This window comes from Mauremys mutica, chromosome 12 (assembly GCF_020497125.1).
Source record: "Mauremys mutica isolate MM-2020 ecotype Southern chromosome 12, ASM2049712v1, whole genome shotgun sequence".
Classification (NCBI taxonomy): Eukaryota; Metazoa; Chordata; order Testudines; family Geoemydidae; genus Mauremys; species Mauremys mutica.
In genome coordinates, this window is record NC_059083.1 from 80,442,067 (window position 1) to 80,457,864 (window position 15,798).

Genomic DNA, 15,798 nt, shown 5'->3' on the forward strand with positions numbered 1-15,798 from the left:
TGTAGAGCCTGGGAACTTCGTTAGTTTCACTGCAGCAGGGGAAACTTGTCAACTCCCCTCTCCCCCCTTCAGGTGGGAACTGTTGTGGTCTGCTGCGCTGACCAGAATCTCTCCCGAGCGCATGGACAGCGGAGGAGTTGTCGCTCAGTGAGCGGGGTGCCAGGCTGGAATGCCAGCACTTTTTATCTCTGTAGCAGCAAGAGGGGCAGTCACTTTACATGTGAAATGTTGTTTACCAAACCCAGTCCAGTGGGCTCGGGGCAGTATTGCCACAGAATGAGAAATCTAGGCAGCATATAAAACCTTAACGGGCCTTAAGTTTCAACCTGTCTGGGCTGGGTAAAGCAAACAACTCTTCTCTGCAGGGGGGTCCTTGCTGCTGACCCTCAGCTTTCTGGTTTCAGCCAAAATAGTAATACTCAAAGGGAACACACATACAGAGGTGTTGCCACAGGAATTGATTTCTGAAAAATCGGGGTCACAGAGGCTTTTGGTAACTTAGCTTTTCCCTTGCTCCAGTTTGGATCAGCCTCCTAGGGGACAGAAACAAAATGTCTCTTGGCTGAGTTTGAGCTTTCTATCTTGCAAACTCTGATTTTTTGGTAATAGAGCTGAAATTAACATGATTTGGTTTTCTCTCACAGTAACTTTATATTCTAAAGATGTTTAACAGGCTTCTGTTGGGGCTCCAGCATTCAGTCACAGGGAGTCAGATTTGTTAGTTAACTGCAAAATCCACAGGGAGAGAAGACATTTTTGTGGGTCCTACAGAAATAATGGCTTTTTCTATGTAATGACCTGTGGGTTTGCAAACACACATGAGACTTTTAAAGCAGAGTGTTTGGGGTTTTTCTATTGCTTTCCCTTTCCATCGTTTGACGCCTCTTTCCGGCTCTCACTCTGAATCCTGACACTTTGGTCCTACTGTGGCTGGGCTGAGCCCCCGAAGAAAGGGCTGAATTGTCAGGGGAACAGAAAGCACTTTTCACTCATGCTGAGCGGGGCCCTTCTCCAAGACAAGTGACCCTGCCCTCAGGATGGGCTGAGCTGTTGGACAGGCTGCCTGGAGGGGCCTGTCAGCTGTTCTCAGCCAAGCACTGAGGCTCACGGACTGTGCGGCCTGAAATGCTGGTCAGGAGATCAGCAAGGCGGGTGGCTGTATCTTACAGACCTCCCCACCACAGCATAGTGGCTTACGCACAGTATGAGGGGCTGGGGATTCATCCGGCCTACCCTTGAATGAGCCATTGCCCATCAGGTTTGCGTACTTGCTTTGACCTGTTCTTGGAAGCGTTCCGGCAGGGATCTGGTGCCGCAGAACTCCCCCCAGGCCTACAGCTTGAATGCTGGGTTCTCTGCCCACCCTCTCCTTGCTCCACTTCTTCTGGAAGACTTGTTTCATTTAGTCCTTGAAGCTCCCATGCCGCACTTCTGCTCTTTCACATTCCTTTGGCTTTTTCCTCCCTCCCAAGAAGCAGCTCTGCTCTCTCCCTCAACCCATCCACAGACACTGTGGTGATGAGTGAGAGCGATGGGGGAGAAGGGGCACCGATGTGACATGTTTCCCACCCCCGGACAATAAACCTGCTGCCCCCCTCCCTGCATGGTTCCATCTTCCGTCTAGTTACCAGAGCTGCTGTGGGTTGTTTGTTTTTTTATTTTTTAATAAGATTTGAAATCCATCCTTATGGGCCTCTTCCTTTGTCTGAAAAACTTACGATGTGATTCTCCAGTGAGAGCAGTTCTGTGCCCGTGCCCTCTGGTACTGGATTATTCGTTACCGTGCCCAGACCCTTGGAAGGCCGCAAGCGTTTGGGGGACTCCCTGTCAGGCAGAGCTGAGTTCTACATGCCTGAACACTGGAAGGGTGGCACCATTCAGACTAGAAAGTGGTTGAGAAGTTCTTTTCCAAGGGGGTGGGGCGTTCGCAGCCCCAGATGTTTCTGTTGGCCAGCAAAGGGCGTCTAATTCTGCCAGGGAGTTGTTAATTATTACAGACAGCTGGTCAGTCAACAGCTGGCAGCGAGCCAGAGTCTGGGAATTGCAGCGTGGATTAAGCTCCGGGGGTGGCTTAGTTAAAAGGCTTGGTGTGTTGGAAAGATGATCAGGTAACAGCAACAGGGGAAGTTTAAAAGCTTAAAGCCAGGCTCATAGAGGTGTGAATGAATCGGGAAATTGCCCCCTTTGTTGTGGTCAGCGTCATCAAGCGTGTCTTGTAAAGTGCAGGGCGCTCTCCGGCTCGGCACGGAACGGCAGTGGGGCCACGGCATGTAAAGCTGCCATTTGAGAGAGTCGAGTCGGGTAGGCTGCTAAAGGTCAGGTTAAGGTCTGTAAACAAAGGGTTTCACTTCTGACAGGAAGGTGTTGGCTTCCCTGTGCTGACCTAAGCTTGTTTGCGAGGAAGTCACTCTCCTCCCGGTCTGATAACTGGGGGAAATGAGGCACAGAGAGGCTACCGAGCTCGTGGGGATGGAAAGTGGCTCTCTTTGGCTCTCCTGCCTGCTAGGGCAGTGGTCGGACCCCGTCGTCTTGCACACTTGTTACAGTTCTTAGAGCCTAACGTCTTAGCTGTGCAATAGAGAACCCAGTGACTGAGCAGGCATCTTGCAGTCCTCCTCCGTACTCTGATTGCAATTAACGTTCTCCCCTCTCTGGGTTTCCTAACTGTGCTCGAGGTCCAAAACGGAGAAGGGTTTAGAAAACTTGCTACAGTCATTACCCCGGGCAAAAGCACTTTTAGATTCCCGCCGATGGCTTGAACACACCCAGAGGGCAGCACCTTGGGAGAGTCTAACGTCTGTACAAAGGGGACTTAACACCGCTGAGTGACATCAGCAAGCAAAAGAAAGTCTCCTTCCTCAGTGTAACACCCCCCCCCCCAGTTTGGAATGCTCCTCATGGTATGTGGGGCTTTTTGACTTTGCCTTAATGGGCAGACACATGTTTCCAAGGCCGTGGCCACGCCTGCCACTCAGGTTTGCCCATGCTCCCTCCATAGCCTCATGGTGAGCTGCTGCTGGCGGATGTTCTGCGATGGGCAAGGCTTGGGAATCAGCTGTTCAGCAGCGCCCCGTCCTCTGTACAAAACAATCCGCTTGCACAAATGGGGGCTGCAGATGGTGTGGGGCAATGAGGGCTTGAGCTCCCAAAGCCTTGCTGACACCAGCTGGAGGCTTGTAAATCACACACAAGTGACTTTTCGGGGCGCATTTGGGCTTTGCCGTCATGTGACATGGGTCTCTGCTCTTCATTGTCGTTCTCTGGCAGTCCCCCTGCCGTGAGCCGCAGTGATGCAGGAGCAGACCGAGTTCCTTTATTCTTGTTTAAGTGATCTTGCGAAGATCTTATAATTGTCCTCTTGGCATTACGGGAAGCCCGACAAGGGAGATAAATGTCTCTCTTCTCCCCCCCCCCCTTGCATTCAAGCGAGGTCATTCTGCTGTTCAACTACCTGACTGCAAATGCTGTGTCAGATCCATTACCTTCATGGGAGTCACCTGCAAATGAGGGTGTTTTAAAAATTAACCCTTTGAGTGATGTTGCTTGGAACGAGGTTTGATTCTGGGAACTATAAAAGAAGCCCCTCTGGAGGGGGATCATTAATGAGAGGCTCCATGGGAATGTTTAAGAAATGTTTTCATGCAACACTGCCAAACCTTTTCAGGCAACTGGATCAATTCACTGGACAGAGACCTCTGCTGGAGTAGCCGTACCCTGCTGCCTTCCACTTGGCTAATGGTACTCTGACTAATGAGCTTTGTTCTGCAGTTGTACCATGTGCTGGACCTGGCCTCCTGGTCCTAAGCGGACGTGTTCCTGTGATCCGGCCCCCACTCGCTGTTCATGGGCAGCATTCCTTTTGGTTTGCACTAGTCCCTTTCTCCAGGAGATGGTCCTTTGGGCTAGTTAGTGCCCTCTAACCACTGTGACACAAGTGGGGGCTTTGGCTGTCTCTCAAGTCCCCGCACCCCCGGCTGTGCACAGCACACAAAATGCTGTGTAGAGGCCTCCAGGACCTCTCCAGTGGTGTGTGGAGTGATCAGGGTGCTGGCCAGGCTGTGACGGGGAAGCTTGCCCATCTCCCTCCCTGCACTGTTGTTGGTTCATGGACAGCCTGGCATGCCTGTGAAAGCTGAGAGGCAGAGTTGCTCAGAATGTCAGAGTGGAAGGTGTTCGAGGGACCAGGCATTGAATCCTGCGCTGAGATCGACCTCCCAGGTTCCAGCCCATATTGTCCACTAGGAATTGAATTTTCTTTTAAACCAGCAAAACCACCATTTGCGGCAGGTTTAAAATGGTTCAGACTTTTGGCTGTTTCCGATACCCCATTTCCCCAGAGCTCTCAGGCCTGTGCTGGTGCTGCAAGAGGCCTTTTGCAGAAACGCTCTTCATTTCCACTCTTGTTTCTGAAGGCAGGTGGCAGAGACCGAGTCACAGTGCTGCATTTATGAGGGGCTTCTGGGGAAAGCAAACGGACAACGTGAAAACCGAGGGCAGAAGTGGCAAAGCCCGCTGACTCTGCGTTTGGCGTACACAGCATGGCAGGATGTCCTGCTCTTTCTACACCCACACATCCAGGCAGTGACCAGTTCTTGCTGCTTCTTCCTCTTTAACATCCCTAAGATCTGGCCTTTCCTGTCTGACCACACTGCTCACGCTTTGCAGAGCTGCCGCATCTCCTGTCTGATCTGCTGCAACCTCCTCCTCCCTTGATGTGCCATCCCCCAAGGTACATTCCCAACAGCCGTCTCCCTAGCCCCACATCACCCCACACCTCTGAGTCCCTCTGCGCGCTCTTCCTTCTCCACCCCATCACCTCTAAGACTCCTGACATCGTAGCCCTCCCACCCTCCTGACGCCTTTGTAACACACTGTCATGTCTCACCTCCTCCGTCCACAGACGATGCCAGCCTCCATCACTGGCTTGCCCTCTTCACCCACGCGCACCTTCATGCTTTCTCATAGGCAAGAAACATCTTCCCCAAACTAATCTGCAAAACCTCCTCCCTCTCTTCAAATCCCTTCTATAAAGACCTACCTCTACCAAGACGCCTCTGAGTAACTGCCGCCTGGGAACAGCTACACAGCCGCCCACTAAGGACTTATGATATTTATTTTATATTCTTACTTTAAAATATATTTAACTGTCTGTCATCTGACTGGGCTAGGTCAGCACCTGTTCATACTCTCGTTTTCCTCATCCTGCCTCCAATGTGCCTTCTGAATATCTCTGCACCCTCTTCTCATGGCTTGTCTTAGTTATGCTGTAAGCTCCGCAGGGCAGCAGACCGTCACTCTGTATTACTAGCACAATCGGACCTGATCCATGTGGGACTCTGGGCACTATTTCAATATAAAGGTCTCACATGACCATCTCATAAACAAACTAGGGAAATACAGTCTAGATGGAGCTACTGTAAGGTGGGTGCAAAACTGGTTGGAAAACCGTTCCCAGAGAATAGTTATCAGTGATTCACAGTCAAGCTGGAGGGACATATCAAGGGGTCCTTCAGGGATCAGTTCTGGGTTTGGTTCTGTTCAGTATCTTCATCAATGATTTAGATAATGGCATAGAGCGAACACTTATAAAGTTTGTGGACAATACCAAGCTGGGAGGGGTTGCAGTTGCTCTGGAGGATAAGATTCAAATTCAAAATTATCTGGACAAACTGGAGAAATGGTCTGAAATAAGTAGAACAAAATTCAGTCAGGACAAATGCAAAGTGCTCCACTTGGGAAGGACCAATCAGTTGCACACGTACAAAACGGGAACTGACTGCCTAGGAAGGAGTCCTGCGGAAAGGGATCTGGGGGTCAGAGTGGATCACAAACTAAATATGAGTCAACAGTGTAAGGCTGTTGCAAAAAAAGCAAACATCCTTCTGGGCTGTATTAGCAGAGTGTTGTAAGACGCACACTGGAAGCCATTCTTCCGCTCTACTCCGTGCTGATTAGGCCTCAACTGGAGTGTTGTGTCCAGTTCTGGGCACCATATTGCAGGAAAGATGTGGACAAATTGGAGAAAGTCCAGAGAAGAGCAACAAAGATGATGAAAGGTCTAGAAACCATGAGCTATGCGGGAAGATTGAGAAAATTGGGTTTGTTTAGTCTGGAGAAGAGAAGACTGGGGGGGGGGATGATAACAGTTTTCAAGTACATAAAATGTTACAAGGAGGAGGGAGAAAAATGGATCCTGTTAACCTCTGAGGACAGGACAAGAAGCAGTGGGCTTCAATTGCAGCAAGGGCGGTTTAGGTTGGACATTAGGAAAAACTTTCTGACTGTCAGGGTGGTGAAGCACTGGAATAAATTGCCTAGGGAGGTGGTGGAATCTCCGTCATTGAGGATTTTTAAGAGCAGGTTGGACAAACCCCTGTCAGGGCTGGTCTAGATAATGCTTAGTCCTGCCTCGGTGGTGGGGACTGGACTAGACGACCTCTTGAGGTCCCTTCCAGTCCTACGAGTCTGAGTCTGTTTCTGTAATAAATAAGAATGATCCACTTACCCTCTGTATGAGGGCCAGTCAGCCTGGTGCTTTAATTCCATCCACTGGGCGGGAGATCTTGTAGCAAAGAAGCAAGTTTCTTTTGCAAATCGAGAGACTGTCTCATAAAGCTATTTGTGAAATAGGCCTAGCACAGTCTGCAGGAGAGGTGCAGAGGTATTTTCTGTTTTGCACTTAATTATTCCCATTGCTTTCGTGCCCCACTGTGAGAAGGGGTGTGTGTGGGGACAAATAGGTCTTTATGGTGGGGTCCAGGTCCCTTTACCATCATCCTCGCCAGCGACTCCAGCATAGCCTTTGGCAGGCAATTCCCTTCTACCAGTCGTTCTTAATACGGTGACAGCGTTGACATGCAAACCAGGTTCCAGGAGAAACGGTTGCAGTGACAATTACTGTGATTAACTAGGTAAAAATAATACATTGGAGTGTAATTAAATCTCTAAACTGTCAGTGGTGTTGGCCAACAATCCATCCACTCAGCTCTTTCAACTGGTACCTTTTTTCAGCTAGGGCAGCTGCCAGTCATTCAGCAGCTCCAGTGCTCAAGCAAGGCAAACATTCCCTGGGCCTGTGTGTATTTCTGTTACTTTTCAGGTACCTCCATTGCTCTACACCCACTCCCCACCCGGGAGTATCCCATACATTTCCAAAACTTGGCGAGGTTTCTAAAATCAAAGGTGCAGAGAGATTCTTATCTGAAATATTGGCACATTTGGATGTAAGCTCTGCAGTGGCTGATGGCGTCACCTTAATCGTCCAGGCGTCTCCCCATGCTGGTTAGTTCACATTTAGAAAATAATACCCACTGCTCTCCCTTTGAGTGGGATGAAACCCACAACATGCCTTTCTCGTCTCAACCCAGATACCATCTTGTTTTCTTTTTAGTACTGCTGGAAATGGACTAGTTGTGTCCTCGGGCACTTGCACCATGCTGCAGTGTTAGGCTGTGGACAGTGTAGGGAGATGTTAACCACAGTTGATTGGAAAGATTTTCTTTTGGTTGTAAAAGCTTAAACCAAACTTGGCCTGCCTGTCGTCCTCACTTAACGGATAGAAATGTAATAGAAGGAGTCGTCACTTACAGGCAATATTAGCCTCCTGTCTGGACATACTCTAGCCTGCCTCACATACCTCAGCTCCTCTCCCTTAGCAGTCACCTCTTCTGGCTGCACCATCTGAGCACTGTCATGCACGAGCCTTCTCCTCTGCAGCTTCTAGCATCTGAAACGGCTTTTGTGCATCTCTGCTTCCCGTTTCAAACCGCCACTGGAAACTACCTTTCTCTCCCATTTCCCTCTTAAGTTTTTCTCCGTTTCTGTACTTGAATTGAGCTCTGAATTGGTTTTGAGGTACAGTTTGCATGAAAGCTGCTATTCGGAACAGTGACGTTTGCTTCAATGTATGTTAACTTTGGCGCTGACCCATTTGTTGTGCAGCTCATCTTGGGGATCGGCCTGGGAATCCTGGTTATTAGCACCTATACCACCTTATCGGTGACGGAGGACATGCCAGTGAAAACGGAAGCAGTGGAACTGGCTGATCCGCTGAAAGAAGCCAAGAATGTAATTGAGCAAGCTCAAGTCAAAATCCCAGGTATGTGTTCTGTGTGAGTTACACTCATCTCAACCCGGCTCCCAAACTGTCTTGACCTCTTTAAAGCCACTTTTGTTGGGTCACCGGGAGCCTTTTCCAGTGCCTGCATCTCCAGGGCCTCCTGAGAAGGTTTCCAAGAAAGAGTGTAGTTGTCGCTTTCCAAAATGCTTCTTGGGTCTCTGCCCAGGACTTTTTCGTTTTTGTTCTGTTGTGAGAGGGGCAGCCCTCAGCCCTCCCCCTAGTGACAGGGCTCTGGAACTACAGACGCCTTGTAATAAAAGGAGCTCTGTGCGCATGAGACTAGAGAGAGCACTGTACTGGCCACCTGTACAAAGGGTACAAGGAGCCAGAACAGGGCCACTTTTCACAGGTCTGCCAGCATATTGTACAACGGTTCAATAACAGGCCATTCATTGCACTCAAAGGTATGTAAATTTATGGGCACTGACTTTTTTTTGGTTGTGAAGATATAAATTTGGAGCCAGTTTTAGCCCTGACCAAGCCTGTGATTATGCCTCAGCTTTGTTTACTGCTTGGTGTTATTTATTATTTGTTTACTGTGGCCTTTGATAGAATTATGGCCTGACGCTCCCTTCCGCAGCTGCGGGCCTGCTTTGCAAGGCCGTTGCTAGCAGGTGTCGATTGACCCGCCCTTGCTCCTCATCTGTGGTTATGTTCTGTTTTTTTCAAGTCTTGTTTGGCTTTGTTCAGGGTTTTCTTTTTTTCAGGGCTTTGAAATATCACGGCTATTGAGAATGGAAGCAAAAAAAAAAGTCAGGTTTTTCTGCTGGAGATTCTACTCCCTCCTAGTCGCTGTCCCTGTCCCTGGGGAACAGCTTTGAGCGTCTACGAGACAGTGGTGCTGCATGCGATACCATTCACTCCTGCGCTGCTCCGTCCCTGGTGACGGTCAGATTTTATACATCCACAGTGCGCCCCTTCCCCTGCACAGAGATGGCCAGGATGGCCGAGCAGAAGACACTCTCAGACCCTTAATGCACACTCAGTGGGGCCGGGCTGGGAGGGAAGGGTGCAATTTAATTCTTGAATCTTGGTTAATTTCAGAGCAGTAATGGCCAAAGAGCACGTGTTCAGTTCATGCCCGTTTCGTAACGGGTGAAATGAACAGTCCCGTAAAAGACGGGGTCTGTTGGAGTTTGTCATAGTCGCCCCGCCAGTCCATCCCTGTGTTAAGCAGGGAGAAGAGCAGGATGCTTGTGTTCAGTCATAACCTGGGGAATCCTAGATACCCACCTACACACATTAGTTAGAACTAGTTAGCCAGCATTAGCCCAGATCGTTTGCCGCTTTGATGGTGGATTAAATAATCCTACCTTGGGGGAAGACATTTTTCTATTTGAAATTTCCCTGGAGACGAGCCATGCAGCTCTAATGGGCATGTCCCCAGTGAAACCTGGCCGAGTTCTGGTTTGTTTCCTACCAGCCCGGTGAGAGCAAGGAGAACGCAGTCGGCACCGGGAAAGGCTCTGCCCTGGGAAGCAGAGTAGGTGCTTTCCAGCACTGACTTTGAAGCCTCGTCCTGTGGGAGGACGGGAACAGTGGCCAGGGAGAGGAAATGGAGCAATGAACTCAAACAGGCTTAGGGAGCCTTTCAGCCCTGGGTGGCAAGCAGTACACTGGGCTCCCTGTGAGCGAAGGCTGCTGCCCGCTCAGCCCATCCTGCTTGCTGCTCAGTCGCTGCAGCACTCCTGATCCCTGGACGCTGCTTTCTTCACGTCTCCACGGGAGGCAGACTGCGCTGGCAATTAATTACCCTGCTTTAATCAACACCTCCCTGCCCCCTCCCTTTGGCCCTGCCTTGGTTTGTTTTGGGAAGGGGCTAGTCTGTGTCCCTGAAGCCTGCAGAGCAGCTGCATCCTGTCATTTGAAATCCGTGCAGGGCTGGGGGCTGCCCTGCTATCACCCGGGTGCCCTCCATCGGACACATCTGGTTCTTATTGCTTGCACGAGTCTTTCCCAGGAACACATGGCTGCTCTGCAGGCAGCACGCAGTTTGTTTTTAGCATGTTTTGGGGAGTTTTTCCCACCCCCCTTTTAATTGATGGGTTGCCTGGTTGAGGCAAAGCTTGGAGCTGAGCTGAGCCTTTTCCCATTTTGCGTTCTCCGTCTGACTCTTGCCTGTCAGCATGTGAGAGGAGTTTTATTGGTCTCTTTGATGTTGTGGAGCCCAGAACTGTACAGACTTTCATTAAAACCCTGCCCTGTGGGCCCTGGGATTATGAATATTAGAACATTGCCCTTTTATGTGAACACGTATTGACCAGTGAACTCTGAATAGTGTTTTCACTAATGACACCCAAGTGCCCATTACGGCCCCTGCCTGCATTGCTTGAGGTTTACTGTCAGCGGCTCTTTGGGAAATGTTCTGCTATTACATACAGTGCGTATGTATGTTAAAAGGTTGCTAAGCTGCCTGTGAAAGCTCATGAAGGCAATTATCCGTTTTAAAAAAAAAAGCTAATTAGGCAATTTCTCTCTGTATTTGAAAGCACCCCCGAGGGTCTCCTGGGGCGGATTAAGAGTTTGTAATATTTTTCAGCTCCTTACTTGAGTGTTGCTGCTTCATTTTTTTTTTTTTTTTCATTGTGCAATATTTTGTAACAAAGGTCCGATTCATGCCCCTTATGGGACAGCAACCTTTCCCCGCCCTCCTCGAACCCTTGGGCTTCAGCTTGTTTTAGCCAGAATTTCACGTCAGGTGCCCCCGTGGAGTCTGTTGTTTCACATTTAACAGGACTGGGATGGAACTGGGTGCACTGTGGGGCTCGGTATCGATACAGGCTCGTCCCAGGTCTCTTTTCATGGAGGCGTTGCCACTCGAGTGGTGTAGTCTGCATTCCCCACAAGGAACCTGCCCAGAGCCCCCGCTTGTCCCTGCCAGCTGAGGGGCAGCCCCCGACGTGTGTGCAGTGTGGATTGGACACAGTCACTCCCTTCGCTCCTGTCGGTTGCAGGAGCAGCTTGACTGCTGCAGCACTCCTCCCTAGTGCCTTTGTGAGGGAGCTTTTAATGTGACCCAGAAAAGGAACTATCACCCTGGTGTAATTTTGGTTCATTTTTACGGCTGGTGTGTCAGGAGACAACCGTGAGCTAATTTCACTGATGCCATTCGATAACCTTGTGAAATCTGTCACCGTTGCAGAGCACGGGGAGGGGCCGCGCTCCCTGTGATCACTCGTTCCCCGTGGTCTTGGAGATTGTGGGGACAATTGACCAGCCCAGATCAGGGCTGGATTCTCTAAGTGCCCACTGCTCAGAGATGCTGAGCTCCTGTAACGTCTGTTGACTTTAGCACCTCTGAAAATCAAGGTCCAAGCCTTTCCTTGGTGTTCTGAACCATTCGGCCACTGCTGCTCCTCCACCCCCAGCCCCATAATAGGAGGCTCCTTCTGTAGGTCTTCCACCAGGGCCGGATTTAGGAACTGTGGGGCCCGATTCGGCGGCGGTCCGGGTCTTCGGCGGCACTTCGGCGGTGGGTCGTACTCGCTCCGGGTCTTCGGCGGCGGGTCGTACTCCCTCCGGGTCTTCCATGGCACTGAAGGACCCGCCACCGAAATGCCGCTGAAGACCCGGAGCAAGTGAAGGACCCGCCGCCGAAATGCTGCCGAAGACCCGGACCACCGCCGGGTGAGTAAAAATTAAAAAGTTAGGCTCTTCCTTAGGGCGCGGGGCCCGACTCAGAGGAATCGGCCTAAAGCCGGCCCTGTCTTCCACAAAGGTGAAACCCCTTCAGTACAGTGCTGCTAGGAGCTAGGTTAAAATGCTCAGGTCTGTTCAGGTCTTGCAGCCTTGTCAATGAACAGATTCTTTTTCCAGAAGAGTCGAACGTCGACACTTATTACCTGCTAAGTGCTGACAGTATGGTCGGTGCTCTCCAAGGCTCAGAGAGCCCCTGCCCAAGGAACTTTGTTCTGCCGGGCATGCCAGCTGATCAGGCTTCCCTGCCAGCTGTGTGCCAGCCAAATCATTTTGATCATGTTGCTGAGGCTGGGCCTGCTTCATTTTAACCTCTCCCCTCTCCAAGGCCAAACATCTTGTCATGCAAAGAGAGGGATTGGGGTGCTGCAGCCGTGGTGTGAGGGTAGAACTTTCATTAGTAGCCAGTAAACGCCCCTGACCTCAGGCTAGGAATTTGGGGGGGAGGGGGTGAGCTTCCTGAAGGCTGAGCTTGGACCGATCCGGTCCCAGGAGCAGATCTGAGGACGATCTTTGATCAGTTTCAAAAAGCGGACAATGGAAGCAAGCCTTTAAAATCAAGGGCTTTGCAGCTGTTAGCGCCCTCTCCTGGTTAGAACTGGGGAGACAGCGCCTGATGACACTGTCAAGGACTTAAAATAGCCCTGTGTTGGGAGTGATACCATGGCCAAAAAATGTATTTTCTTCCTCAATTCGACAGAATCTTCCCAGTGCCCCATCCGCTCTCTGCTCTTCCCAGGCCACGTCTGGCCTCCTTTTCCTCAATTCCCCCTCCGCTGAAGGAGGAGGACAATGCCAAGCTGTCTCCTCCTCCTTCCGAACAAGCAGGAGGTATAGATGCAGGCTTCAGCTACTGTCGTTAACATGGTGGACAAGAGTGATACGAAAACCACGCAGGGAGTAATTTGTAACGTCGTTGTGGGGCCGTTGCTGGAATCCCAACCAGAAGCTGTGGGGGAGGGAAGCTTTTAGGTTGCTAATCATGCAATTTTATTGCAGCCTAGAGACATTGTTGGCAAACCACTTAAGAGCAAAAAAAAAATCTGTCTCAGGAAGTCTTGGGTTCTCACCCCCCCCCCCCCGATATATCTCCAAAGGGAGACAGCTGCTAGAGGGCATTGTGTGCTGGGCTGGTTCTGGAAGGCCAGAGCAGCAAAGAAAGCCCTCTTGCCGTCTGATGCTGAGATGTTGTTGTTGTTGTAAGCCAAGAAGCTTTTCTAGCCTCTCAGCCCTTGCGTGTAAAGTCCAGCACCACTCATAAAACATTCAGAGGCCCAGCATTACTGTAACGTTATCCAAAGGGACCTGAAAGGCAACTGTACAGTTAGTGATGATTACACATCCTGAGCAAAATTGTTCTCTGCAACCCACATATAGCTCCTTATAGGGTTCCATGCAGCATGCAAGGCCATTAATTCACACCCAGATGATGAACTTAATTTTGTTTCCTGCTGAGAAAATGACAGCTTAGCGGCAACTTGGCCTTATTCCGGAGTGGAGGTTTTATCTTTTTGTTGTGCTGTGTGGTTTTTGGAAATGCGTGTACCGTGCTAGCCATCTCGTGATTTACGACTGTTCTGGGTGCAGCCATGGGGCCTCCACCAGTGATTTCACTGGAGGGGAGAGCTCACCTGCTGCAGCCTGCTGGACAGCCACAGGTTTGTCTGCCTAGGTCACTTGGCTAAGCTGCGAAAGGCAGAGGTAGGAGCCCTGCTTTCTTGTAACTCTTTCATTACCCGTCAGAGGGGAAGGTCTGTGTGTTTGGCTTCCGAACCCTTTTGCTTTGCTTATGAAATGTTGGGGTTGCTGTAGAATTAATCCTAATAATACCCTGGCCCCAAGGAACGCTGGGTGGACGGCAAATCTGTATTGAGCCTTCTCTTGAATGAGCCAGAGGCCTGGGGTGCATAGTGACCAGGGACCCATAGCAATTAAACTAAAGCTTTTCTGGTGTGGATTGTGAGGCTAGAATCTGGCTGGGAACATCCTCGCTCCAAAGGGCAGAGCGCTCTCTTCCCAGGGCTCGGCAGCCCTCCATGGGAACCCTGCCGTCCTCCCAGAGTTTGGTCAGAAATGCTTGGTTTCCTCCCTTCTGCCTCGAAGGCACAGTGGATTCCCTGCCCGCTAACGAAGGGATTGAAGAGAGGGCCACCGAGTCTGGTGGGGTCCCATTTGAAAGGTGCGGGTTGGTGATGTGCTGAAAGGGACCCAGCCCCGTGTTGGGAAAGGGGCAGCTGGCGTGAATCAGTTTCCTCTGCCGGGGCGGGGGGGTGGGGGGGTGCAACGAGGGGAGAGCACATCTCCCCCGCGCCTCGCAGCCACGCTCCACTCGCCTGCCACTCAGCATCTTTCCATTGGCTTCCCTGGGCAGTGACGCTGGCTCCGCATCCCCCCAGGGAAGGGGGGCGAGGCTGCGGGACCTGCAGTGTCCACCATTGCTTCAGGCCCCTTTTCTTCTGTGATATTTACGTAACCAAAGCAACCTTGAAAACCACCCAGACTGGCAATAGTTCCCCAGCCTGGCGCAGGGCTCTAGGGCAAAGATTCCAAGTCTGTCAGCGGTTCCAGCCGGGCTTCCCACACGGGCCTGGGTCTTGTACCGTTCCCTCTATTTCACAACTTGCATGAGACCCACACAGCTGAAATTGTGGCAGTCTCTCTTTCCCATGAATTCATCTGGTAACAAACGGCACCAGTTCCAGGGAGCGGGAGGAGAACATTGAAAAAAGTTTAGAGCATTAATTCCCCAAAGGAAATTTGAGGGAGGGGTGGAGACGTGTGTTTTTGTGATAGAGAAAGTAAATATTTCCAAGTTCATTGGACAGAAAATGCTCTGTGTGATTTCATCTCCCAAAAGCTGGAAAACAATCTGATTCCTTCCTCTGTTTTTCCTCTGAAGCCGAGGTTCTCAAACATTTCCATAGTGTGGGCTGCTGCTGAGAGCGGCTTATGGGCGGCACCTACATTCCCATTTCATAGATTGAGGCCAGAGGGAACCATTTGAACATCTGGCCTGATTTCTTGGACAACACAGGACAGAGAATTCCACCCAGTAACCTCGCTATTGATCCCAGTAACTTGGGTTTGATTACAGCAGATCTTTCAAAAGGGCATCCAGCCTTCCAGACAAGGCATGAAGAGACGGAGAGTTTGCCACTCTCCTTGGAAGTTTGTTCCAATGATTAATCACCCACACGGTTAAAATTTTGTGCCCAATCTCTGATCCCCTCCCACTCGGTCCCATTACATCCCTGTACCAGTTACAGCAATTGTTCTTGCGAAGAAGTAAATTAGGAAACTAGTTGATGTGCCTTTCCTGTCCTGAGTGTAGGGTAGCAGCTGGGAAAGAGGATCTCCGCAGAGCCCCCGCCAGTGCGCCACCGGCTGCTGCTTGCTCAGTATCTTTAATTGTGGTGGCAGAAACGAGCGCAAGATCAATGCTGCCATCTGGTGGTAATTCATGGTAGCATGCAGCTTTCGTCCCACGTAAATTGCATTGTACTGTTTTTCTGTATCTTGATAACAAAAGAGTGATGGCTAGTAAAGAAAACTGAGCACTAACAATTGACTGAGGAGCTCAAAATTGCCTCCTAGACCTGTGTCACTCAGCTGGAGAAACAGGATTACAGCTGACAAAAGAATTGTCCCGATTCCTTTTATAGATTGACAGTGCAGCCATGTGTGACCTCATTCAATTAATTGTGCCATGCTTGCAGTCCAGGACCCGGCTGCGGAAGGGGCGGAGGACAGCCGTGAGAAACCGAAGCTGCCGAACGAGAAGGAAGAGATGGAACAGCCGCAGATCAAGGTGCCCATGGACGTGCCCAAGAGAGACGAAGCGAAGGCCAAACAGCAGGAGGAAGTGCAGCTCGACCGGCCTGACCAGGGTATCCCAGAGATGGGGTTGTGGGGATGGGGAGAGGGTGAGAGCTTAGAGGTGCAACTTGACATACTTGGAAGGGGTGGTTTGCAGTATTATTGCA

General features: G+C 50.6%; 1 protein-coding gene across 4 annotated transcripts in view; it reads left to right on the forward strand.

The window, feature by feature from the left end:
- The window catches only part of SLC38A10 (solute carrier family 38 member 10), a 46,258-nt gene that overhangs the window by 21,060 nt on the left and 9,400 nt on the right, over positions 1 to 15,798 (forward strand). For all 4 annotated transcript variants that reach the window (XM_044981458.1, XM_044981457.1, XM_044981459.1 and 1 more), the window contains 2 exons: positions 7,942 to 8,098; positions 15,532 to 15,702. In XM_044981458.1, coding sequence (XP_044837393.1) covers positions 7,942 to 8,098; positions 15,532 to 15,702 — 328 coding nt within the window. The remainder of the gene's footprint in view (positions 1 to 7,941; positions 8,099 to 15,531; positions 15,703 to 15,798) is intronic.